This window comes from Spermophilus citellus, assembly GCF_964194105.1.
Source record: "Spermophilus citellus genome assembly, chromosome: 2".
In the NCBI taxonomy this organism is placed as follows: Eukaryota; Metazoa; Chordata; class Mammalia; order Rodentia; family Sciuridae; genus Spermophilus; species Spermophilus citellus.
Window position 1 is genome coordinate 249,558,404 of NC_138183.1, and position 24,885 is coordinate 249,583,288.

At 55.5% G+C, this 24,885-nt stretch overlaps 5 protein-coding genes across 5 annotated transcripts; 4 read left to right on the top strand and 1 right to left on the bottom strand.

The window, feature by feature from the left end:
• Nucleotides 1-176: 176 nt before the first annotated feature.
• KCNK4 (potassium two pore domain channel subfamily K member 4) lies at nt 177-6,181 on the top strand. The gene is made up of 6 exons (XM_081262923.1): nt 177-380; nt 3,207-3,330; nt 3,458-3,618; nt 3,791-3,977; nt 4,577-4,716; nt 5,648-6,181. The coding sequence occupies exons 1-6, from the start codon at nt 192-194 to the stop codon at nt 6,026-6,028; spliced, it is 1,182 nt and encodes a 393-aa protein (XP_081119049.1). The 5' UTR covers nt 177-191; the 3' UTR covers nt 6,029-6,181.
• Nucleotides 6,182-6,871: 690 nt separating this feature from the next.
• Nucleotides 6,872-10,510, top strand: CATSPERZ (catsper channel auxiliary subunit zeta; the record flags this gene model as incomplete). Its single annotated transcript, XM_081280491.1, has 4 exons — nt 6,872-7,268; nt 8,963-9,042; nt 9,237-9,303; nt 9,936-10,510. The coding sequence occupies 4 exons, from the start codon at nt 6,872-6,874 to the stop codon at nt 10,043-10,045; spliced, it is 654 nt and encodes a 217-aa protein (XP_081136617.1). The 3' UTR covers nt 10,046-10,510.
• A 377-nt stretch (nt 10,511-10,887) lies between these two features.
• On the top strand, nt 10,888-19,026 carry ESRRA (estrogen related receptor alpha). The gene is made up of 7 exons (XM_081278678.1): nt 10,888-11,093; nt 12,481-12,817; nt 16,266-16,382; nt 16,525-16,653; nt 17,031-17,198; nt 17,294-17,563; nt 17,994-19,026. The coding sequence occupies exons 2-7, from the start codon at nt 12,493-12,495 to the stop codon at nt 18,251-18,253; spliced, it is 1,269 nt and encodes a 422-aa protein (XP_081134804.1). The 5' UTR covers nt 10,888-11,093; nt 12,481-12,492; the 3' UTR covers nt 18,254-19,026.
• Nucleotides 18,259-19,970, bottom strand: TRMT112 (tRNA methyltransferase activator subunit 11-2). The gene is made up of 4 exons (XM_081278697.1): nt 19,744-19,970; nt 19,555-19,656; nt 19,336-19,425; nt 18,259-19,256 (listed from the first exon to the last, which is right to left on the bottom strand). Exons 1-4 carry the CDS (start codon nt 19,819-19,821, stop codon nt 19,149-19,151), a joined length of 378 nt encoding a protein of 125 aa, XP_081134823.1. The 5' UTR covers nt 19,822-19,970; the 3' UTR covers nt 18,259-19,148.
• Nucleotides 19,971-20,351: 381 nt separating this feature from the next.
• On the top strand, nt 20,352-23,339 carry PRDX5 (peroxiredoxin 5). Its single transcript, XM_081278696.1, has 6 exons — nt 20,352-20,679; nt 21,974-22,108; nt 22,563-22,694; nt 22,774-22,812; nt 22,938-22,999; nt 23,108-23,339. Exons 1-6 carry the CDS (start codon nt 20,506-20,508, stop codon nt 23,211-23,213), a joined length of 648 nt encoding a protein of 215 aa, XP_081134822.1. The 5' UTR covers nt 20,352-20,505; the 3' UTR covers nt 23,214-23,339.
• The last annotated feature ends 1,546 nt before the right edge of the window (nt 23,340-24,885 follow it).

Here is a 24,885-nt window from a genome sequence, read left to right on the forward strand (position 1 = left end):
CATGTATAGAAAAGCTGGAGGTTTTGAGGACCTTGGGTATGCAGAGGATCAAGAAGGAGGGTGTGGGTTATCAGGCCAGTTTATTGACCCTGGCATCCCTGGTTCTGCCCGCAGTGACCGCCGCTCCCCAGGAGCCCTCTGCCCCACCTCCTCAGGCGGGCAGCGGAGCTGGCACTGCCCCTGGGCGTGCCATGCGCAGCACCACACTACTGGCACTGCTGGCGTTGGTCCTGCTCTACTTGGTGTCGGGTGCCCTGGTGTTCCGGGCCCTGGAGCAGCCGCACGAGCAGCAGGCCCAGAGGGACCTGGGGGAGGTCCGAGAGAAGTTCCTGAGGGCCCATCCATGTGTGAATGAGCGGGAGCTGGGGGACTTCATCAAGGTGCGTGCGTGGGGGGCCAGGGCCCCTTCAACAGACCCCCACTAGGTCCCTGTGCTGGGGTGCTGCTTCCAGATGCGTACCCCTAAAGACTGGGTACAGCTGGGGTGGGGGGTGCTTGGCAGAGACTGGGATCCAGATCTCGGTTTTCAATATGGCGGCCACCGGGTCCTTTGTTTTGCTGGCGGTGCCTGGCACCTTGCTGTGCTCCTGGAATGTCATTCTTGAGTGTTTGTGGGTAATTGAATGAAGGAAAAATGAATGAATAAATGGTTGGAGCACATGGGATGTTACTTTTGCTCTGGTCAATTCATCCCATTAGGTTGCCAGTTAAAATCCAACAGGCCCAGTTCCACGTGAATTTCAGCTAAACAACCAATGCCATTTTAATATAAGTATGTCCCATGTAATATTTTTACTTCCTAAAGCTGGCAACCCTCCTCCACTGGCTTCTATCCATTTTTGGAGTCACAGATGCCTTAGAGAAGCCCAAGAACACTGTGAACACTTCTCTCCATCCCCCAAGTGTGCATAGAAGCATGCACCGATGATTCTGGAGTATTCCTGTTCTGGCACTGGGGAGAGGGGTTAGGGACCCCTTCCCCCAAGACACAGGCTTACCATAGCAGACAAGTGGGTAGGGCCAGAGCTCAGCTTCCCTGAGGCACTTTTGGTCAACCTCCATCCTTAAGGAGAGCTCTGAGCTTCAGCTTTCTGGGTTCAGTTGAGGAGCTCCTCTCCTTTCTCTGATTTCTGAGTCACTGTCATATGACAATCTATGATTTAACTTTAATAAATTAATAATTATTACTTTACTGATGAGCACCCCTGTTCCCTGCCTGTTCTTTGTTGAGGGAGGGGCTTGTGTTGGGGAGCCTCAGCAGTCCAGCACATTCCCAAAGTAGCAGGAACCAGGGTAGAGATGAGGTGGGGAGGGGCCAGCCAGGACCCAGGTGGCCTGACATGCCTTTGACACTTCCAGAAAGCAGGACAAGGCTGAGAGGCCTGGGCGGCAGAGAGTGTGTCTGGCCAGACCACAGGGCAGAGGGAGGGAGGGAATCTGACCTATTTTATTTGCACAATGGAACTGCTTTTTTCCTGGATAAGAAAGAAGAAAAGGAGGGGCAGGACCTAGAAGGGAGGGTGGTGGCAACTGCTTTACTTCTTTTCCACCATAAGAGTTAACTCTCTGAATTAGTCAGTTGTGCAGCAATTGGACACCTACTGTGTGCTAGCATGGGTTGTGTTCGGCAGGAGAGTGGATCTGGGGGTGGAGCATATGCAGACTCTGCCTTGGAAAAGGCCACATCTAGGTGAGGAGAGAGGTCCAAGGACAGACCGGTCACTGTACAGTGCATGGAAATGGAGCTTCCTCTCCTTTTTTAAGCACTCATTCTGGGCTGGGTGCAAGGGGGTGAGAAGAGAGATTCAGGGGCCTTGGGGATAGCTGGCACATGAACAGAGCCAGGTGAGAGGGATAGAGTTTAGGGACTGGGGACAAATCACTCCCAGTTGAACAGCATGGGCAAGGGCGTGGAAGCTGGAAAGCTCTGGAGTGTTTTGCAGAACCTGAAGTTAGCAGATGCCTAGTCATTTGAAGTAGAAATTAGAACACAGGATGACGAAGGACTTTTTCCCCCTAAGTGGTTAATTTATTGGAAAAGTGTTGCAAAATAAAAGTTAAATCACTTTTAATTAGTATTTTACCTCTTGCTTTTATTTTAAAATCATCATTAAAGGAAATGGAATAATTTTACAGAATCTGGGGAGAAGGCTGCTGTAATGTGGGGTGACAAATCAGAGTCCCAGGAGAGAAGACTGGGGAAAGAGGGTGATTGGGACCAGCTTGAAAAGGGGTTTGTGTGCTGATCTGGAGAGTCTAGGCTCTATTCTAACAGAAGCTGTTACTTTAGTAAGATGAATTTGGAAGGGGTCTTGCTAATGAGAACTGTAGTCAGGGAGAAAAGAGATGGCATATGCCAGACACTGCCCTTGTGCTCCTTGGGGAAGGTCCCTCTGCACAGCTACCTCCTTATGCTCTGACCTCCCATCATCTAGGGCAAGCACTCTCAGAACACAGACCCTGTCCAGCGAATCTGCAGGCTAGCAAGGGGGGCAGACAAATGGACACTTCATTCATTCTCTAATGTTTATTGAGCACCTAGTATATAACTTCAGTGTGGTGTGCATGTGTGAACATCCTAATATTGGAAGCAAAATTTGCCAGTATAAGAACATTTTTGGAGGGAAAGTCCCTAACTTTCTTTAATTATCTAAGCCAAGGGACTCAAACTGAGTCTCCACAGGGGCAGTGGGAGTGGTGGGGTCTGTGGAAATCTGGAAATCACAGGATGAGATTGCCACGTGGGAAGTTATCCAACAAATACACCAGGCTTACTCTGTTCTAAGTGCTTTAACTCTTGAGGACAAATCTGTAAGGTTGGTACTGTAATCATCACCAGTTGATAGATGCAGAAATGGAGGCACAGAGAGTCAACTTGCCCAAGGTTGCACAGCACCAAGATTTGAACCCAGGGAGTCTGGTCCCAGGGTTTCTATTCCTGACTGTAAAATTAGCAATCTATTGTGTGAAACTAGGGGTCTGGTGACTTGAATGTTCCTGAAACATTGTGGAGGTCCCACAGACTTGCCTGCAGGTGGATTAGCTACCCAATTTGCATCCTTGGCTGTAAGGGACCATATTCAAGGAGATGAGAGGGAAGGGGAGAGGCGTGGTGGGGGATACCACCCTAGAGGCTGGTGGTGCAGGGAATTGGCCCAGATAGGAAGGAAGGACTGAGGTTCCTCCTTCTGTGCCTTGTCCTGCAGGATGTGGCTAATGCCCTGGGAGGGGGTGCAGACCCAGACACCAACTCGACCAGTAACAGCAGCCACTCAGCATGGAACCTGGGCAGCGCCTTCTTTTTCTCGGGGACCATCATCACCACCATCGGTGGGGGAGGAGATGCAGCATGTGGAGGGGGGCAGGGGCAAGGAATTTCCTTATGGGGGAAGATGCAGGGAGAGGCAGAGGGTGCCGCCGACAGCGCCTAGACTCCTTGCACCACCTCTCTGCCCAGGCTACGGCAATGCAGCCCTGCGCACAGATGCTGGGCGCCTCTTCTGCATCTTCTATGCGCTGGTGGGGATCCCGTTGTTTGGGATCTTGCTGGCAGGGGTCGGGGATCGACTGGGCTCCTCCTTGCGCCATGGCATCGGTCACATCGAAGCAATCTTCCTGGTGAGCTACTCCACATCCTTCCTACCCTCATGCTGAGCTGGGATTGCCTTCCTTAGGTACCTGCCCGGGAGCACACACCCTCAGATGGCACAAGCTCCTGGGGCTGGGGCGGGGGGATGGGTGTAGAGGTTGTTGGTGTCTCTGTGGTCCTGCCTACCGCCCCTCCCTGCAGAAGTGGCATGTGCCACCAGAGCTGGTGCGAGTGCTCTCTGCGATGCTCTTCCTGCTGATCGGCTGCCTGCTCTTTGTCCTCACGCCCACATTCGTGTTCTGCTATATGGAGGACTGGAGCAAGCTGGAGGCCATCTACTTTGTCATAGTGACGCTCACCACTGTGGGCTTCGGTGATTATGTGGCCGGTGAGGCTGCCTTTCTTTTTTTTTTTTTAATAGTTTTTATTTGTTGATGGACCTTTATTTTATTTATTTGTATGTGGTGCTGAAAAATTGAACTCAGTGCCTCACGCATGCTAGGCAAGCGCACTACCTCTGAGCCACAACCCCAGCCTGAGGCTGCCTTTCCCTATCCACTTTCTTCTTGTCAAAGAGCTCTGCACTCTCCCCTCTCTGAATTCCAGGAGGCACGTTTGCTTCTACTCCTAAATCCATGAGGAATGCACCATCACAGTCTTCCACTCATGCGACACATTAACATGCACATTGACATCCCTGCATGTGTGGGTCCCATGTATCCTCATACATGCAAATAGTGCACCTCGCCCACATCATGTTCTTGAATGAGATCAGCCCTGCTTGCATGCTGTTACCTTGCATGCCTTCAGCTTGTACACGCTGATCTTTCTGCACACAGTCACACACTCTAGCAGATCCCCTTTCTCCTAGGAGGGCGTGCTCTCTCAAGGAGCTTCGAACCCAGGCATTGAAGCCCAGCAGTGAACCTGGGCTCACAGGCTTGCCCCCAAATCAACTTCTTTCCTTCTTCCCTGGGGCTATTCCAGGCGCTGACCCCAGACAGGACTCTCCAGCCTACCAGCCGCTGGTGTGGTTCTGGATCTTGCTCGGCCTGGCCTACTTTGCCTCGGTGCTCACCACCATCGGAAACTGGTTGCGAGTGGTGTCCCGCCGCACTCGGGCAGAGGTACGAGCTCTTGGGTTGGTGTAGCACTAGTGTGCATTGTACTCCAGTAGCTCCTTGGCCAGTCTCTCTCCCTTCTAGAGTGTGGTTTCTTCACACTAGGTCTTTCAGGCACAGATTGAGACCCCATATGTGTCCTGCTGGAAGCAGAGCGGCAAACTCAGATTTGAGTTTACTAGCTCTCTGCCCTCATGGAAAGGGTTGGCAGATTTCTGCAAATAAACATGGAGAAAGTCATGGGTTTTAAGGAGGCTATTGAGAAGGCTGAGGCAGGAGGATGGCAAGTTGGAAACTAGCCTGGACGATTTAGCCAAGACCTTGTCCCAAAATGAAATAAGAAAGGCTGGGGAGTACCTCAGTGGTAGAGCACTTCCCTAGCACATGTGAGGACTTGGCATTTGTACAGTAACAAAATTTTACTATATGTCTAAAAAATTGCAAGAGATATACTATTCTAAAAATTTATTTGCTATTTATCTAAAATATACATTTAGGGGGCTGGGGTTGTGACTCAGGGGTAGAGCACTTGCCTAGCTTCCGTGAGGCACTGGATTCGATCCTCAGCACCACATAAAGATAAATAAATAAAGATATTGTGTCCATCTACAACTGAACACACACACACACACACACACACACACATTTAACTTGTGTTTTGCAACCCTACTGAGAGCAACCAGCAGGACAGTGGTGCAAAGCTCTCCCAGTACTGGAGGGGATTCTGAAATAAACATGGGGTTTTCTAAAAGGTGATTCGGGGCTGTGCCAGAGGGGAGAGCATGAAGCCTAGGCGAGGAGCCTGATCCTCCACCTGCTGAGTCTGGAGGACCGGGCAAAAGGAATCCTGATGGCTGGTTGGAGAAGGGACAGGCTCCCCGGGTTGTAGAGCAGGTCAAGGACCCCTGGTCGAGGATTACTTTTCCTCCCCGCGCAGATGGGTGGCCTCACGGCGCAGGCTGCCAGCTGGACTGGCACAGTGACTGCGCGGGTGACCCAGCGAGCCGGGCCCACTGCACCACTGCAAGAGAAGGAGCCGCCACTCCTGCCCCCACCGCCCTGTCCAGCGCAGCCAGTCCTCAAACCTCAATCCCCTTCACCTCCAGAGAAGGTCCAAACGCCTTCCCCGCCGACAGCCTCCGCCCTGGACTACCCCAGCGAGAATCTGGCCTTCATCGACGAGTCCTCGGACACGCAGAGCGAGCGCGGCTGCGCGCTTCCTCGAGCGCCGCGGGGTCGTCGCCGCCCCAACCCACCCAGGAAGCCAGCGCGACCCCGGGGGCCCGGACGTCCCCGAGACAAAGCCGTGCCAGTATAGGGGCAGGATCCCTGGCCTCTCAAAGGACTTTGTTCCTGCTGTGTCCCCGGCATGCTTGGCTTGTTTGACCAAAGAGCCCTCTTTCAATGGGACTGAAGCCTGGGAGGAGGCTACCGGTTGCCAGCGACCTCTCGCCCGGGCCCCTTCCTCACCTCCATCCATTTCCAGACCCCCAAGCCTTTTCTGTCTCGCTGCTCTGGCCGGGTCTGTCCCTCACAACACCTCACGACTGTGCCTCAAAGCCTGCATCAATAAACATCAGTCTGCACCGCCGCGGGGCGTGCGCTCGGGCATGCGGGTGGGTGTGGCAGTGCTTTCCTCGGGCCACCGTGGGGCACGTCTGCCCTCCCGTGGACCCGGGCTGAGGACCCCGGGCCATCACTTCGGACAAATTGGGTTGCACTTAGGCTCCAGTCCTTCCTGGAGGAGACCGGGTAGGGTCCGGCGTGGGAACCCACCGAGACCAGCTGGAGTCTCCAACCTCAGCACCTGGAAGAGGGGTGGGTGGGGAGGGATGGGAGAGCGGTGGGGCATCTGGTGTGGAGGGCTGTGGTCTGAAGTCTCCGGCACGAGACCCGCTATTCCGGAAGGACACGCTGCCCCTCCCCCCTCCTGGAGCGTGACCCCCTCCTCCCCTCCCTGAGGCCAGTGGCGACAGTGTCCGTTAGGGCTGAACCATGGAGGAAAGGCCTTTAAAAGTAAGAACTCTTCCCGGACCCCTACCCGTCAGCCCCCCAAGTTCACCCTAGGTCCCATCCAGGCCCCTGGTGTCACTCTCAGCCCAGGCTCCGAGCTGCTCCCACCCATCCCCAGATCCCACAGACTCCCAACCGGGTCCACTCAATGTCCCCGCCCCAGCCTGCCCTCCCTCCCCGCCCCGGCTCCCCGCCACCCTTGGCGTCCCTCGTGTATGGCCCACAGGCGTCGTCCAAGTCTTCACAACGTCGCGGCTCCGAGAAGCTGAGCCCTCACCCCGACATTCGGAATATGTGGACCATGGCCTCGCTGTCCGAGACACAAATGAACGTGCCGCTGTCCCAGGTCTGCAACAAATACTACGAGGAGGTCACAGTCCCGGGCGACAAAACTCGCCGGCGGGCCAGCTTGAAGGGCCGCTGGAAGGACGATGGAGAGTCCCTTTCTCTGAGGGACAAGGTCAGCTTCAAGACAGAGAATATGGAATTGAGCTCCAGAAGCTCCCAGCAAAACCATGTGGATGAGAATACCAATTCCGAGTTAGGTCAGTGTGGCCTCGCTAGGTTGTGGGTGCCCCCAGGGCAGGAACTGGCCAAGGCCCCAATTTCCCTTGCTATAAAATGGGGGTGGGGGGCTGGGGATGTGGCTCAAGCGGTAGCGCGCTCGCCCGGCGTGTGTGCGGCCCAGGTTCGATCCTCAGCACCACATACCAACAAAGATGTTGTGTCCGCCGAGAACTAAAAAATAAATTAAAAAAAAAAAAAAAATGGGGGTGGGGGTAAGCTGAGAGGATCCAACTTTCCAGGATTGCCTGGGAGGGGCGCCAGGACGACTTTAAATCAACCAAACATTCCTGGAGCGCCCCCTACCGGGAAGGCATCTTACCAAACGCAGCTCTAGAGACTGCACCAAAAAGTTCAAAGTCAGACTTGTACCATCTTTTAAAATTTTTTTTTTGGTACTGAGGATCCAACCCAAGACTTTCAAGCATTCTGGGCAAGCACTCTGCCACCAAATACATCACTACCTCCCCTCCAACCCCCAACCCTCACCCCTGCCCCAAGGCACTAGGAATTGAACTCTAGCGCTCTACCACCCAACTACATCCTTAGCCCTTTTTATTTTGAGACAGGATCTCCCTAAGTTGCCCAGTTTGGCCTCGAACTTACTAACCTTGAGCCTCAGCCTTCCCATAGCTGGAATTACAGGTGTGCATCACTCTGTCTGGGCATTGGTTACAATTTTAAGCATCTAGCACATGCCAGATACTATTTGGGATTTGCCTCTCACCTCTGCACTTTACCCTTTCTACTTTTTTTTTTCTTTTTTTTTTAATATTTATTTATTTTTTTTAGTTCTCGGCGGACACAACATCTTTGTTGGTATGTGGTGCTGAGGATCGAACCCGGGCCGCACGCATGCCAGGCGAGAGCGCTACCGCTTGAGCCACATCCCCAGCCCCACCCTTTCTACTTTGATCATGGAATTAGAACCAAGAATATAACATAAGAATTAATACATACTGAGTCCTGGCTCTGTGCCAAACACAGGACTTTGCTTGTATTGTCACCTTTAAACTTCATGATCTCCATAGGGGCTTGCTTTATATATTTATTTCAGTATTGGGGATTGAACCCAGGGTGCTGTATAACTGAGCTACACCTCCAGTCCCTTTTTTTTTTTTTTTTTTTTTTTTTTTTTACTTTGAGACAGGGTCTCACTAAATTGCCAAGGCTGGCCTCAAACTTGCCATCCTTCTGCCTCAGCCTCCTGAGTCACTGGTGTTACAAGTGAGTGCCACCATGTTGGGCTAAAAACCACTCTTTTTCATCATCTTTTTTTTTAGTTGTGGACCTTGATTTTATTTATTTAAATGTGATACTGAGACTGGAACCCAATGCCTCACACATGCTAGGCAAGCACTCAACCACTGAGCCATAACCCCCGCTCCTGCAGTCTACTCTTATGACACTATTTTACAGATGAAGAAAATGAGGCCCAGAAAGTTTAGTCACTGGCTTTAAGTCTCACAGAGTGGGGCAGTAAGAATGAAACCCATGTGGGTGGGATTCTTAAAGCCTAGGATATAACCATTGTCCCATACTATCTCCAATTAATGTAGCCCATGGAGCTGGTCTTTGAGCCCCACTTCCTCTCACCACATGCCTACCCATACATCTCTGCTCCAGGGAAACCCAGGAGTCTGTGGATAATTGACCCTCTTTTTTCTTTTCCCAGAAAGCTCTTCCTCAGTATCAGTGACCAATTTCTCGAAGTACATGCCCCATCGAGCCTACTGGGCAGAGCAACAGAACAGGGTTGGAGGGGCCCAGGGAAAGGGGTAGGGGGTGTTACGGGGTGGAGGATGGATAAGTTGAGGGCTGCAGCAGTGAAAGGGTGGGGGTGGCTGGCAGGTTGGTCAGGGGTCTTGGGGCTGCAGGGATGGGGAGCATTTCAGCTGTGGGCAGAACTGGGGTCCTCAGAATGCCTGAGCCTATCACTGCTTTTCCAGCTTCCGCTGCCCCTGATGGAACTCATGGAGAATGAAGCTCTGGAAATCCTCACCAAAGCCCTCAAGAGTGAGCTCCCCTCCCCTGACGACTTCCAGACACACACACACACACACACACACACACACACACACACACAAGATCCTGGTGGATTTTACAGGGTTTAGGTCTGTAGGAGTGGGGTTCCAGGATGTGTATATGCTGGCAGATCCTCTTAGCACTCAAAAATACTCGAAGGGCCCTTCAAAAGTTAAAAGTTGAGAAACCAGACACAAGAATACCCAAGGAGGAGGGCATGGGGTGACCATTTAATGGAGCCCTCTTTTTAGCTAGTCCGGTTTTCCAAGGTGGTTTCTCTATCTGGCCAAGAGAATGACAGCTTTTCTGTGACTCTGGCTCCCTGCCAGGTGGGGGAGCTGTGAGAACTCAGTGGTTTATTTGGGTAAACTTCTCCTGTTTATGATATGAACGTGCAGCTGGAAGAAGGGTCAAGACGTTTAATTACAGTAGGCGGTCCAGGTGTCCACCAAGCTGCAGGCTCCCATCTCTCTGGTTCTGGCCTGCAGCTAATTCTCCAGCCTTAACACTCAGTACCGGGGAGATCCAAAGTTCCCAGTTCCTCGAATCACACATGAGGCGCCTGCTAGTGGGGGGGCCTTGCTGGAGCTCATAGAACTGAGCCAGTTCTGCCCTCCTCCAAGGCTACCGGTCCGTGATCGGCAGGGACCATTTCATGACTAAAGAGCTGCAGCGATACGTCGAGGGGCTCAGGAGGCACAGGAATAAGAGGCTGTACTGCACTTTTCAGTGAACTCCCGACTCCAGCAGCCGCCTGACTCTAACCCTTGCCCTGCCCTGTCCTGTCCCCAGACCCAACCCCATCCGTGTGGAATTTTAGCCCTAGAGAAATTAAAAGAGTCTATACGTGCTTTGTGAGTCAGTGCGTGGCTTCCCGCGTGAGGCGGACGCACGTGGCCCCGCCCTTCCCCGTGACCTTCATTCGGTCACCGCAGTGACCTTGAGTTTTCTCTGTCCGGGTCTTAACGGCCCTGCCTTCCAGGGACTCGTAGTCCAGGGATACTTGCATGTTTAAGGTCAGCTTCTCCCACCCTGGGTTCCGCAGCTTTATGGGGATAGTGAGTCTGCGGTTCAAGGGCCCAGCAGGCGTTATCTTGGGGGAAGGGGAAAAAGAAAAGGGCAGCGCCCCCGTCGCTGTTCTAGGTTCCACCCCTCATGCATATGCAGATACCCCAACCTCTCCGTTCGTCCCGCCTTCTCATTTTCATAAGGATTTCGTCTCCCACGGCAGCTGCGGCCACTGATCAACCTCGCCCACTCCTTCCGCGCAAAGCGCGCCCCGCCTCCTTCGTTACGAAAGGGCGCTCCAGGCCCACCCCCACCGGGCTCTAATCCCTGGAGTTCCTCCGCATCTCTGGCCCCGCCCTCTAGGCGGCCGCGTAGGCATGTGCGCCGCTGAGGTTCGGTGGTGGGGCCAGACCTCTGTGAAGGCCCGCCTACTGGCTCCGCCAGCTCCGCCCCCGACCCCTCCCGGTACGCAGGCGCTGCCCGCCTCACTTGTCTTATTAGCATAGGGCGCCGGGCCCCGCCCCCTGTTTTGCATGCGCACGGCCGGCCCCGCCCCCGCTGTCAGCTGGAGGAAGCCGAGTAGGAAGCGGCCGCGATGTCCTTTTGTGTCCTACAAGCAGCCAGCGGCGCCGCCGAGTGAGGGGACGCGGCGCGGCGGGGCGGCGCGGCCCGAGAAGGAGGCGGAGGAGTGGCCGCCCGCGGCCCCCGGCTCACCCCGGCGTTCCGGGCCTCTCGGCCCCCATGCCTGCCCGCCCGCCCTGCCGGAGCCCCAGGTCCGGGGGCGAAGGGGAGCGCTGTGGCGGGGGTGGGCGGGCGGGGCGCGGGGGCCATGTGCGAGCGCGGCAGGGAGGCGGGCGGGGGGCGGGCTCCGGCGGGTGCCGGCTCCGGTGCCGGCCCTGTTCACGACCGGAACCTGGTCGAGAGCTAGACTGGGGTCAGGGTCTGATGGGATCCGGCGTTCGGGTCCTGGTGGGCTCTTTTGGGTCAGGGTCTGTCTCTGATTTGGGCTGCTGGTCCTGGGCCCGGTCAGTCTTGGGCCTCAGATCCAGCCCCAGGGCAGGGTTCAGTCCGGCACTTGGAGAATGCCGAAGTCCCTGGGGCGGGCTGAGTGGAAGATGGGGAGGGTTCTCTGTCACAGAAGGGGCTCTGAAGACCACGTGGGGGCGCTCGAAGGGGCCTAGGGCCACCCTCTTCTCTGGGTCAAAGGTCATCGCACCGGCGGGGGAGAACTTCTTCCTCCTCGGCTCTCCTCATTTACTTCCTGATAACCTGATAGAGGTTCCCCGCGGGCGGAGGGGGAGGGGAGACTAGCAACTTTAGGCAACTTCCCTTAGGTGTGCGCAGGTTTACGGGGGGCGGGGCGGCCCGAAAGGTGGTGGACTCTGCGGCAGCTGGAGTGTGAGAGTGAGTGTGCAGGCCTAGGGTGCAAGGGGGTGGAGCCGCGCGCGACTGTGAGCCTGGGACTGGGCATGCTGGGGCAGGAAGGGGGCGGTGTGTCAGGGGTGTTCTTTCTCACAAATCTGTACCTGCGTGTGTGATTGTGAGGACCTGGTGTGTGTCTGTGTGATATCGGGCTTGAGTGTGAGTTTGTGTAGTGTGTCCTTTGGGAAGAGTGTGAGACAAGTGTGAGAATGAGTGAGGGCTGGGGTTTGGAAAGGGCCAACAGAGAAAGCATGTGTGGACATGTGGTGACACCTGAGCACCCAGGTGAGAGTGTGAACATATATCCACGCCTTTGGGCTTGTGTGCCTCAGTGTGCTCTCTCGAAGAGAGGACAGCCGTATGAGGGGAGACCTCTGAGGTCCCGCTAATATCTGGAGAAAAGAATGGAGGTGTCCCTCTTCTGGCTGTGGATTCCAAGGGGGGTTGACAGTTGCCTGGGGACGGAGGTTCCTCTGCCCCCTGATTAGGGTGGGAGTAGAGCTTTCCAAGCCTCTTCCAGGTTCCCAAGAGGGTGCCTGCTGTCAGTTACTGGTCCTGGAGGCTCTGGAGACTCCGTTCCCATGGCAACAGCTGGGGGGGGGCTTTTCGTGTGTAACCCTTCCTTGGACTCTGCCCTCCTCCCTCCCCAGGACGAGCCTGGAAGTCTGGCCCAGGCCCAGGGTTAGGCAACGCATGTGGCAGGGTGCCTCTCTGTGACCTGACGGTCTCTCACTGCAGGTGACCAGCGCCATGTCCAGCCAGGTGGTGGGCATTGAGCCTCTCTACATCAAGGCAGAGCCAGCCAGTCCTGACAGTCCAAAGGGTTCTTCGGAGACTGAGACTGAACCCCCCGTGACCCTGGCTCCTGGTCCAGCTCCTGCCCGCTGCCTCCCCGGGCACAAGGAGGAGGAGGATGGGGAGGGGGCTGGGCCTGGTGAGCAGGGCAGTGGGAAGCTGGTGCTCAGCTCCCTGCCCAAACGCCTCTGTCTGGTCTGTGGGGATGTGGCCTCCGGCTACCACTACGGTGTGGCATCCTGTGAGGCCTGCAAAGCTTTCTTCAAGAGGACCATCCAGGGTGAGCCCCCATCCCACTTCTGCATGCTTTTGCCCTTTGCCCTGGCCTGGCACCTCCCAATTGGTACACGGCTAGGTGCAGTAGGTCCTGAGACTGCCAGACGCTGTGAAGTTGGCATCTGGCAGGGTTCCTCTTAGAAATGAAATAAAGGCAGTAGCATGTGTGGCGTACTGGAATGGGAACACGACCTAGGTTTCTGAGTGCTGTAGGCCCAGCACCTTCAACAGTGGCTCTGAAAAATTCCAAGGCAGACTCTGCCTATTCTGAAACTTTGTTCTTTTTTTTTTTTAAAGAGAGAGTGAGAGAGGAGAGAGAGAGAGAGAATTTTTAATATTTATTTTTTTAGTTCTCGGCGGACACAACATCTTTGTTGGTATGTGGTGCTGAGGATCGAACCCGGGCCGCACGCATGCCAGGCGAGCGCGCTACCGCTTGAGCCACATCCCCAGCCCTGAAACTTTGTTCTTGACTTGGTTTCTGCTTCAGGTAGCTGCTACCCAGCAGAGAACATGGCCCCCTTTTCTCAGTTTTTATTTTAGCTCCTGACTTAAAAGATTGTTAGGGAGTGTGGGGTGTGGCTCAGAGGTAGAACACTTGCTTAGCAAGTGAGAGGCACTGGCTTTCATTCCCAGTACTGAGGGTTGTGTGTGTGGAGAAATATATATATATATATATATATATATATATATATAAAATCACCACATAAACATGATTAGGCATTTAAAAATCACTGGTTTGGGGGGACATGGTGGCACATGCCTGTAATCCCAGTTACTCAGGAGGCTGAGGCAGGAGGATCATAAGTTTGAGGCCAACCTCTGCAACTTAGTGAGACTCTGTCTCAAAATAAAAATTTGGAAGTACTGGGAATATAGCATACAAAAATTCAGAGGGATGGTAGTATAGCTCAGTGGTAGAATACTTGCCAAGTATGTGCAGGGACCTGGGTTCAAGCCCCAGACAGGTGGGAACTCCAGGGAGTAGGATGCTGATGTAAACATTACCTGGGATGAATGGGCCTGCTAGTTAAGTTGCTATGTGATTTATGTGATAATTGGTTACTTTGGGGCTGTACCAGGCACCCTGCCCTTTTGCTCTTTTTTTCAGCTCCCAACCAACCCTATGAGGTGTCAGTGTTGTCATAGTTGAGGCCTACAGAGATTTTTTTTTTTAAAATGTATTTAGTTGGACACAGACCTTCATTAATTTTTATGGGGTGCTGAGGATCGAATCCAGTGCCTCACATTGTGCTAGGCAAGCGCTCTGCCACTGAGCCCTAGCCCCAGCCCAACCCTACAGAGATTTTTGAAGCTTTGTTCAAGTCTTACAAGTAGAAAATGGCAGAACTAGGATTTGATGTGGGTCCTGAGCTGGCTCTCAAATGCCAGACTGCTGTTCTACTTATTAGTAATAACTGGACTTTGGACCACTGATTGTGATATGCCAGTGAGTCTGAACATGGCTAAAACATGTTGGCCATAAAACTCCGGGCTCCCTGCTGACTCTGAGGACCAGCAAGGCTGCAGACCTAGGTCTAGGTGTCACCTTGGAATCTTTCATCCTGACTGTGGACACATATTTATTGTTAGCTATCGATTATAGTCACTTACTGAGCACTTAAGTGCCGTGAATTATGCTAAATATTTTACATGGATTATCTTTTTAATTCTTACAACCTGCCTTTACAACAAGTATGATTTTTTTTTTTTCCATTTGGTGCTGGGGGATGGAACCCAGGGTCTCGTATATGCTAAGCATGTGCACTTAGTACTGAGCTACACCCCCCAACCCCAAGTATGAGGTTTTTTTCATGCCAATTTGATGGCTGGGAACTTGAATTGAGAGTTCCAGGTGTAGATCTGGGACTTGCCCAAGGTCACACAGTTGGTAAGGGGTAGTGTTGGGCTAGACCAAGGTAGCCCCCAGAACACTTTGCTCTTCACAAACCAGTGTTCCAGGTCCTGGGACTGAGGCAGAAACAATGAATTGAAACAATAAATTGCCCAGAACTGCCCTGTTACACTGTGACACGTGTTGGAAGGCCAGGAACAGGATGTGGACGGGAGGCCTGGTCTGAGTCTGGGGCTCCAGAGGGCCTCCCTGAGGACAGGTCCTGAGCCAGGTGAAGCCCTAGCAGGGCTAATGTACTAATGGCCTGTTGGCTGGTTAGTGGTGGCCCTGCAAGACTGGGAGAGCGACAAGCTGTCGGCATCTTCAGTGTTAGTAGCACTGGGGACATTCGAGGCCCTAGTGGAACTGACACTGAAGTGAGAGAGAGGTAATAAATAAATAGGTTGCTCTGTAGCATCTGAGGTGGCCCCAAGAGCTGAGAGGAATCTTTACAGCAGGGCTCAGGCTGGAAGTGCCTGCAGAGGTGGGATTTGGTATTGTCACAAGTGGCCAGGGAAGGCCTTCCTGAGGTGACAGGGAGGAGGTAGGGGAGGCTGTGTGCCATTAGGACCAGAGCTTGAGGCAATCCCTGTGAAGGCCACAGGTTCACTTGGGCTTTCACTCAAGGAAGTCATTGGGTTTGAGCAGAGGAGGGACAGGAGCTGACACAGGTCTAACAGGATCCCTTAGGCATCGAGCAGGAGGCCAGTGAGATGAGGGGACAGTGACTGGTGTCAAGGGTGGAAAAACAGTAGCTGAGGGCAGGAGTTTGATTCTGGATGGGTAAGGTCAGGCCCCCCGCAGGATTTGCCAGTAGTTTGGACGTGGGTGCAAGGGAGTTGAGGGTGCTGCCCAGCCTTCTGCCTGAGCAACCGGATGAATGCAGTTGCAGGCTTGGGAGTCCGGGGGCCATTTGGGACATGTTAGGGTTGAGAAGCCTCCTAGACATGCAGGATGTCAGGGGGCCGCTGGATATGAGTCTAGAGCTCAGGGCAGGTGTAAGCCCCAAGACGAGAGTGGGTGGTAAGTGAGGCTGAGGAAGGCCAGCCCTGGGCTGTTCAGTGGAAGGAGCTCGGGGAGATTCACAGAAACCACAAAGCAGCCAGAGAGGTGGGAAGCAGAGGAGCGGGTGGAGTCCTAGAAGCAAAAGCAGAGTGTTCGAGAGTTTCTAGCACCGAGACCCAGTCGTGCTGTTAGATGCTCCTCTTAGGCAAGTAAGATGAGGATTGAGAACTGACCAATGAATTGAGCACCCTAAAGGTTATAGTGGACCTTGATGGGCCCAGATGAAGGCAGTGTGGCCCAGAGGTGTGACCTGACCAGGGGCTTGGGTCAGAGTGGCAGCCTGATTGCCTGTGCCCAGCCCCTCCATTGCCCAAGCAGGGACCCCACCCAGTGGCAGTTTCCTGCCCTGCCCTGCTCATGGCCTCCTGCTCTCCCCTTTCCTCCCCGTACCCCCAGACCTGTGCTTGCCCTGGGTGAGTGAGGGCTCTCCTGGCCGCTGGGCCCACTCCTGGCCCTGGGAGGCCGCCACTGGAGCCCTGCCTCTTCCTGGCAGGAAGCATCGAGTACAGCTGTCCAGCTTCCAACGAGTGTGAGATCACCAAGCGGAGACGCAAGGCCTGCCAGGCCTGCCGCTTCACCAAGTGCCTGCGGGTGGGCATGCTCAAGGAGGGTGAGCGTTGGGCAGGGGCCTGGGCTGGGGATTGGGGCTGGGGGCAAGGCCTGGGAAGTTCGAGTGAATGGGCTGGGGAGGACAGCTCTGCAGGGCAAACCTGCCTCAGCCCCATCACCGCAACCCTGTCCTACAATTCAAGGGGTGCGCCTGGACCGTGTCCGAGGTGGACGACAGAAATACAAGCGACGGCCAGAGGTGGACCCGCTGCCCTTCCCAGGCTCCTTCCCTGCTGGCCCTCTGGCAGTGACTGGAGGCCCCCGGAAGACAGGTGAGGGCACGGTGGAGCCCTAGGGCTCCGGGGCAAGTTGCCCCTAAGGGCCTGTCAGCATCATTACAGACACTGGACCCGGATTCCACTTTCACTCACTTATTCATTTCCCCAAGGAATATTTGTAAAGTAACTTTTCATGTGTGGAGAACCAAGTAATGTAGCTGGGTCCAGGGAGAGGTTTAATCTTAGTCTGTTCAAGACCGAGCCGCCTGGGGAGGTGGTGAGCATGCTTCCCTGGAGAGAGCTATCTCCCTTCTGGCTAGTGGCTCTCAAGGAAGGCCACAGGGGGACTACCTAGGAAGATGCAATCGCAAGGGGCCTCTAAGGCCTGCTGGATGGGAGTGCTCCTGACAGCCCTCCACCTGTCACTGCAGCCCCGGTGAATGCACTAGTATCTCACCTGCTGGTGGTAGAGCCTGAGAAGCTGTATGCCATGCCTGACCCAGCGGGCCCTGACGGACACCTCCCAGCTGTGGCTACCCTCTGCGACCTCTTTGACCGAGAGATTGTGGTCACTATCAGCTGGGCCAAGAGCATCCCAGGTAAAGGGCCCAGGAGACCTGGGACTCCCCTGAGGCCAGGCCATGTTTGGCTGGGGTCACTCGCTCAGCCAGGCCTGCTCTCCACTGCCCCCCAGGCTTCTCATCACTATCGCTGTCTGACCAGATGTCAGTACTGCAGAGTGTATGGATGGAGGTGCTGGTGCTGGGTGTGGCCCAGCGCTCACTACCACTGCAGGATGAACTGGCCTTTGCTGAGGACTTGGTCCTGGATGAAGAGGGAGCCCGGGCTGCTGGCCTGGGAGAGCTGGGGGCAGCCCTGCTGCAACTGGTGCGGCGGCTACAGGCCCTGCGGCTGGAACGAGAAGAGTATGTCCTGCTGAAGGCCTTGGCCCTTGCCAATTCGGGTGAGTCCAGAGCAGGCATCCAACAGGAATCTCCAGGAGGCCCTCCAACGGTTAACTCCATGATGGTGGCACAGTCCCATTTTGCAGATAAGGAAAACTGAGGCTTAGGGAAGATCAATGACTTATTCAAAGTCACAAAGCAACCCAAGGGCAGGCCCTGAACTGCACACAGGATTTTGAGCCCTAGTGCCGTGCTAACCTGGAAAGGTAAACAGTTTAGTGGGAGGGAAGGTGGGGAGGATAAGAGGTGGCCATAGTTGAGGGAGAAAGGGTGGCTATTGGGTAGGAGCAGTGAGTGGTGCCCCTTAGTCAGCCAATCAGCTAATCCATTTGGCCCCTCCTTAGGCCTATCCAGCAGTGCCCCAGCAGATGTGGGTTCCGCCTTTTCCAGAGGCAGCCCAGGCCAATAGCCCTCTCCCCCTCCTTGTAGACTCAGTGCACATCGAGGATGCTGAGGCTGTGGAACAGCTGCGAGAAGCCCTGCATGAGGCCCTGCTGGAGTATGAAGCAGGCCGGGCCGGCCCCGGAGGAGGTGCTGAGAGGCGGCGGGCAGGCAGACTGCTGCTCACCCTACCACTCCTCCGCCAGACAGCGGGCAAAGTGCTGGCCCATTTCTATGGGGTGAAGCTGGAGGGCAAGGTGCCCATGCACAAGTTGTTCTTGGAGATGCTCGAGGCCATGATGGACTGAGGCATGGGGTGGGAAGGGTGGGGGTGCTGGCAGGAACTGCCCAGCATGGGGTCAGCCCCAAGGGGGCAGAGCTGGGGTCTGGGCAGTGCCACAGCCTGCTGGCAGGGCCAGGGCAATGCTATCAGTCCCTGGGAGCAGGCCCCATGCCCTCCTCTCCCCCTCTTAAGGGGGTGTCAAGCTGGGAATGTGAATGCCCAGAGTCTGGGCACAGCGCTGTCCCTTGCAAGCCATAATGTGCCCCCAAGAGTGTAGGGGGCCTTGCGGAAGCCATAGGGGGCTGCAGGGGATGTGGGAGGCAGAAGCCTGATCTCAGGGAGGGAAGGGGATGGAGGCCACAGTCTCCCAATGGGTGATGCTTTTGCTGCTGCTTAATCCGATCCCCTCTCCAGACTAGAGGGGTATTTGGAGAGCAAAGGCCCCTGCCCCCTTCGCTCCTCCTTATTTGCATTGGGCATTAATGCCCCCCCTTGAAGCAATAACTCCAAGCAGGCTCCAGCCCCTGGACCCTGGGGTGGCCAGGGCCCCCCATCAGCTCCCACCCAGCCTCCTCAGGGGGTGGGGAGAGCACTGCCTCTATGCCCTGCAGAGCAATAACACTATATTTATTTTTGGGTTTGGCCAGGGAGGCGCAGGGACATGGGGCAAGCCAGGGCCCAGAGCCTTTGGCTGTACAGAGACTCTATTTTAATGTATATTTGCTGCAAAGAGAAACCGCTTTTGGTTTTGAACCTTTAATGAGAAAAAAAAAAAAAGATATACTATGGAGCTCAAAACCACTGTGGTCAGTGTGTCATTGGGTCAAGGGCTGGGACTACACACTGTAGAACTAGCAAACAGAATATATGTTAACAAAAATATACACGGTCACAAAATGTAAAACTGGTGCTGGACACGGTTAAGTCTCGGTTTCCTCATCATTCAGCAGCATGTTGGGGATCCCGCGGCTGATGGGGAACACACGTCCTGACTCCGGGCATTGCAGGGTGCCCTCCAGCACGTCCACCTGTGGAAGGGTGGGAGAGGGCTCAGCACTGGCAGCCTCAAGGGCGGGGCGGGAACAGAAGGCGAGGGTCGCTTCTCACCTCCAGCAACACGTGATGCATCTTTCTCAGAAATGTCTCGTCGTTCATGTAGCCCTCAGTAGGCTCTTTTGGCACCTCCACCAGGTGTAACTGCGGGCAAGAAGCCTTAATCATCCCTGGGCATGAAACCCTCCCCACGCCCGGCCAAACGCAGGGCTGCCGGGGGCCGCGGTAAGCCGCCCCCCTTCCAAGGCAGGGACCACGGGGACAGGTGCTCACGGTGTCAGCCGCCTCCAGAAGCGCCGCCCACTCCACCTTGGGTATCATCCGCGCCACGAAGTCTGGGTTGAACTCCACGGGATTGATTCGGACTTCGGTGGCCTGCGGGGCGGGGAGGTCTAATGAGGCCGGGGCCGAACCCGAGTTTCTCTATCCCGCCGGAAGAGGGGCGAGACCCCGGGCTCGTACCTGGAGGCGCAGGGGGAAGCCACGAGGCCCCACCCCCCGCACATGTGAACTCAGTAGATTGTGGGTGAGCAGCTTCATGTTTCCACAAGGGATCCTCCGCTCCGGAACCGGAAAGAGGCCACTCGGAGCTCACGTAACTTCCGGGGTCGCCGGGTCTTTGGTACTATTGGACGGCCCGAGGAGCGGAAGTGACGAACTTGCTGAAACTTTTCGTGCTTCCAGGAGCAGAGGTACTTGAAAAATCTGGTCCGGTCACGCGCTGCTACCGGAAGCGTCTCGGCGGGAAGTTGCTGCGACGCACAGCAAACTCCACTAGCCACAAATCATATGTAACATGCAAACCATATGGAAAGCAGCTGCAGCGCAGAGGCTCTCGTTGAATGTAACATAAACATGTTTTAGGCCTCCACAGGCCCCTGATACTATCATTTCCTGCACCTTGCTTTCGGGTAAGGAACGGACACACTGCATCAGTAAATCAGGTCCATTAAAACAGCAGTAGCTCTTCCTTGCATGCAAATTAGCTGCGCGAACGATGAGTGCTCCGCCCCACTTACACTGCGTCATGGCCCAGCCCCTGACGCACGCGAGCCCAGAGTCCTGGAGCGCCTTTCCTCGCGCCGGCGCCCATGCCTGCGCTGCAGGGGCGGCCGCCGGGGCGGGGCGCCTGAGGCACCGCCTCCAGGAGGGTCCCGGGGTGGCGCAGGCTCCAGGCCCCGCCTGGGCAGGTGGGCGGGGCGGCTGTAGGGTCTTAGGGCGGGCATGGGGCTGGCGAGCCTGGGCGTGCTGCGACGCCGAGCCTGCTTGGTAGTCACCAGCGCGGCTGTTGCAGAGTCCGCGGCAGCTACAGCAAGACGGCGGCTGGAAGGAGGAGGTTGGGCGCGTGGAGGGGTCTGCAGTTTCAGCAGCACCGCCGCAGCCATGGCCCCGATCAAGGTGACCGTTGGCCCTTTTCCCCGTCCCTAAGCCCGATCCCAGTCCCCCTTGTCTGGGGTGACCGTGTCTCTTGCCCTTCGTACCCCCCTCCTCCGCCGTCCTCGGGGACCCTCCTGCGATCTATTCCTTTCATCCCCCCAGCAAGACCCCTCGGCTCCCCCTCACTTAGGGGCCTCGACCCTAATCCCCTGAGACATTCCCCGAGGCCCTCGAGCCCTCCCCTTGTAATCCTCCACAGCCACCGTGCGACACCCAGTGACAGGTCCCGATCGTTTTCAGGGGATTGAATACCATGGCATCTCTCACATTCTTCCATCTTCGCGGCTGGGCCCCTTTTAAGCTTCTAAGTGTCCTTCACTTCCCCTGCCCCACACTTTTGTGAGAGTGCTGGGCACCCCTTCACCCCATCTTCTGAAATAACTGTGGTCCCTCGGAGCCCAGCCATGTCTCCTCGATTCCCCCTCCCCCTCTCCATGTCTGATTCCGACCCTTCACTGTCTTTCACTCATCTTCTGGAACCAACCCAGCTCCTCTGACCTATCCCCTCTGTCTGACCTCTGCTGAGACCCTCTCCATCTTCTACTTTTTTTTTTTTTTTAAGAGAGAGAGAGAGAGAATTTTTTAATATTTACTTTTAGTTTTCGGCGGACACAACATCTTTGTTGGTATGTGGTGCTGAGGATCGAACCCGGGCCGCACGCATGCCAGGCGAGCGCGCTACCGCTTGAGCCACATCCCCAGCCCCCCCCATCTTCTACTTCATCCTACTTCAACCTCTGGGGTCCTCAGACTCCCCAACTTCTGAATCTTGCCTTTGCCTCCTCTGGCTCCAGGAATCCCTCACCCACCCCCACGTGGAGAACCCCACCCTTCCTCTTCTCTATCCCCATGGGTGCGTGTGGGGGGCCTGGATATCTTCCCCAACTCTTCCACCCCTCGTCATCTGAGTGACCAGGCCTTCTCCCTCCCGCTTATCAGGACTTCCTCCTCATCCTCAAATGTACCTCTCTGCCCCCTCCCCCACTGTATTCCAGCTGCTCATTTTCACAATATTGCAACATTTGGAAAGAACTTTATTTCCTTTGTTGTCACCAAAGGCCAATAAGCAGAGCAAGGCCACCTGGAAAGCAGGAGGATGTTGGGTAACTAGGTGGTATGGGGGAGGGGATCTGGAGTGCCTCCTGGTTTTCTGAACTAGCTGATTGCCAGCAGCAATCGCACTCTGCATTCCCTTTGGTTCTGGTTTGCTGCACCCCCCCCACCTCCCCTTTGACCTCAAAGTCCTTTTATCCAGGTGGGAGATGCTCTCCCCTCCGTGGAGGTGTTTGAAGGGGAGCCTGGGAACAAGGTGAACCTGGCGGAGCTGTTCAAGGGCAAGAAGGGTGTACTTTTCGGAGTCCCTGGGGCGTTTACCCCTGGCTGTTCTAAGGTGAGACCCTCCCCTTCCTGGGGTCTGGGAGTGGGATCTTTTGAATTGTTCTGAAGTTTTGTGTGTTGCCCCAGGGCATTTTGCTACAAGAGTCTGTAAATGATGCCACAACTAAAAGGGCTTTTCAGTGTCCCGAAAGTACTAGCCTCCAGAGGTAGGAGGAAGGGGCTGCACTTAATCCAACACCTCTTACCTCGCCTGCTGCTGCGTGACAGGCACTGCACAAGATATTTGGGACTCAGGCAAATAATCCTGCCCATGGGAAGTTCAAGGTCTTGACCACAGGACATTTAAGTCTGAGCTTCCTAGTGGTGAAGTCAAAAAGAGAGTTGTTCACACGGCTGTCCTTGCCTGATCCAAGACACTGGATCAGGGAGGGGCGAAGCCTGGAGGTGAGGGTGGGCTGAGGCCCCACAATGTGATCCCTTGGCTGACCCTTTGTTTCCCCTCCTAGACCCACCTGCCCGGTTTTGTGGAGCAGACTGGGGCTTTAAAGGCCAAGGGGGTGCAGGTGGTGGCATGTCTAACTGTGAACGATGTGTTTGTGACTGGAGAGTGGGGACGAGCCCACAATGCAGAAGGCAAGGTAAGATGTGGAGCTGGCAGGGGTATGGGCCAGGCCCTAGGAGGTTTTTCTTGTGACCTTTACTCTCCTGTCCCTTCAGGTTCGGCTCCTGGCTGACCCGACTGGGGCCTTTGGGAAGGTGAGTCTGCCCCCCTGCTCCAGGGAAGTTCCTGTGGAGAGCCTAGAAGGCAGAACCTGAGGTGTGGGGAGCAGCCCTTGGCCTGTTCTGGGGGTTCCTGATGCATTTCTTGTCTTTTCTCTTAGGAGACAGATTTATTACTAGATGATTCATTGGTGCGCCTTTTTGGGAATCGCCGGCTCAAGAGGTAAAAGGGGGAGAGTTCTGCAGGGGCCTTCCCTGGAGCCCTGGCTCTTTGCTCCCTCCGGTCTCCAGGCCTGGGCTGATGCAGCTGCTTGGCCCCTCTTTTCCTCAGGTTCTCCATGGTGATAGAGGATGGCAGAGTGAAGGCCCTTAATGTGGAACCCGATGGCACAGGCCTGACCTGCAGCTTGGCCCCCAACATCCTCTCGCAGCTTTGAGGCCCTAGCCTGGACACACTCCCTCTGCCCTCTCCTGGCTCACCTGCCCATCTCTACCCCAGTTGGGGCCACCCTGCTGGAACCTTGGCCAGATTTCCGCCATTAAACTCTCCTGGCTCAAGTGTGTCTCCTTGGTGTGCAGACACTGATTTGCTGAGGGTGGGGCTCATTCCTTAGTCATAGTTGAGCTGAGGCTGTGAGGACAGGGCTGAAGGCCTCTTTATTTGCTTGTTTTCTAATTTTATTTGCTGAGTTCTGGGGTGGAATCCAGGGCCTTCCACATGCTTGGCAAATGCCGTACCTCTGAGCTCCATGCCAGCCCCTGGGAATGCCCCCTGAACCTTCCTCCTGGAAGCTGAGAAAGAGCCAGTGTCTAGGGCGGGAGAGGCACCGAGGGAGAGTCCCCAGCAGATGCGAGCTTGGCGCATACCCTGACCAACCTGTGTGTGTGTGTGCATGTGCGTGTGCGCGTGCTGGGTGTTGGTCAATTTAATTTATTCCAGAAACCCCAGTGTTGGAACCTTGGCTCTAGGCTTCTACATCAGGGTGACTTCAGCCCCTTCTCAAGCACCAGGACCAGGAAGGGCCCCTTCAGTGCACACCGCTGTCAGCCAGGAGGGCTCCCTGGGCGAGGAGGCTGTAGGTGGAGCCTGACCAGGGGTGGGTGGGCAAGAGCCAGGGGCCCCAGCAGCGTTTGGGCCTGGGGCCATTGTGGGCCCTGCCTTTGGGTCTGAACATTGCCCTGAGCCTCATAGGGGAGTCTGGATTTGAGCAGGCTGGCCATGTGCTCTTGTCGCCTGCAGTGAGCTCTGCCTAGTCCATGGCTCTAGAGCAGGCCATAATCAGGGAGGCCAGGGAGGGTCAGGGAAGGACGTCTTAGAGGAAATAACCCTTGTGGTGGCAGAAATGGCAAAGAGCCTGGGATAGAGTGGAGGGTGGGACAGCTCTAGGCTGTGTAGTACCCAGCAGCAAAGTGGGTGGGGTTGCTGGGAGTGGCTGGCCTTGGGATCTAGGAAGCTGGTAGCAGCCTGTCCCTGACCTGTGGGCACCTGGGGCCATTGGAAGTTTATGAATAGCCCTGGGGGTGGGGGTGGCACCAGCAGGGCCTTGAAGGGAAGGCTCCACAGTCTGTGACATGGCTCAGGGAGGAGGACTCCTGTGTGTTGGGGCCATGGCAGCAGTAGGAAGGGCTGGTGGCAGTGGTGGGGTCTGTGGGTGGGGCTCTCAGTCAGAGGACACCAGCCACCTTGCGTGGGCCCCAGTGCTCAGCCTCCTGAGCGCCCAGCACTCCCTCCTTGGTCCCTGTGGTTCTTGCCCAAAACTCCACCTCGCCTTCCTCTTGTCAAATTCTGGGCCCCAGTACCTGGGGGATTCAGGGACACCTGAAGTCACTTAGCCAGGGCAGTGTCCTCCATGGGTGAGACTCCGCAGTCAGTCCCAGTGGGCTTCCTTAAACACAGGTTGGGACAAAGCTGGCTCCCTTCTAACAACCTGCATGACCTAGGGACCCCTCATGGACTTCACCCCCCACCCCAAGACTGGCCAGATGCCTGAAGGGAGGGGGTGACAGCCCCAGATAGTGAATGGCTGAGCTCCCTGAGTGAGCCAAACCAGAAGGCATTACCAAGGACGTGCGAAGGTCACGGCAGGCGCTTCAATATTTTCCATGGCC

Bases quoted from the DNA above. Each gene is read 5' to 3' on its own strand.
- KCNK4 (XM_081262923.1), top strand. From the start codon at position 192: ATGCGCAGCACCACACTACTGGCACTGCTGGCGTTGGTCCTGCTCTAC. The intron at 3,619-3,790 runs GTGAGCTACTCC...CCCTCCCTGCAG, and splicing joins ACATCGAAGCAATCTTCCTG to AAGTGGCATGTGCCACCAGA. The intron at 3,978-4,576 runs GTGAGGCTGCCT...GGGCTATTCCAG, and splicing joins CTTCGGTGATTATGTGGCCG to GCGCTGACCCCAGACAGGAC.
- ESRRA (XM_081278678.1), top strand. From the start codon at position 12,493: ATGTCCAGCCAGGTGGTGGGCATTGAGCCTCTCTACATCAAGGCAGAG. The intron at 17,199-17,293 runs GTAAAGGGCCCA...ACTGCCCCCCAG, and splicing joins CTGGGCCAAGAGCATCCCAG to GCTTCTCATCACTATCGCTG. The intron at 17,564-17,993 runs GTGAGTCCAGAG...CCCTCCTTGTAG, and splicing joins CTTGGCCCTTGCCAATTCGG to ACTCAGTGCACATCGAGGAT.
- TRMT112 (XM_081278697.1), bottom strand. From the start codon at position 19,821: ATGAAGCTGCTCACCCACAATCTACTGAGTTCACATGTGCGGGGGGTG. The intron at 19,657-19,743 runs GTACGAGCCCGG...CCCGCCCCGCAG, and splicing joins GCTTCCCCCTGCGCCTCCAG to GCCACCGAAGTCCGAATCAA. The intron at 19,426-19,554 runs GTGAGCACCTGT...TCTTGCCCGCAG, and splicing joins TTCTGGAGGCGGCTGACACC to TTACACCTGGTGGAGGTGCC.
- PRDX5 (XM_081278696.1), top strand. From the start codon at position 20,506: ATGGGGCTGGCGAGCCTGGGCGTGCTGCGACGCCGAGCCTGCTTGGTA. The intron at 20,680-21,973 runs GTGACCGTTGGC...CCTTTTATCCAG, and splicing joins CAGCCATGGCCCCGATCAAG to GTGGGAGATGCTCTCCCCTC. The intron at 22,109-22,562 runs GTGAGACCCTCC...TTCCCCTCCTAG, and splicing joins TTACCCCTGGCTGTTCTAAG to ACCCACCTGCCCGGTTTTGT.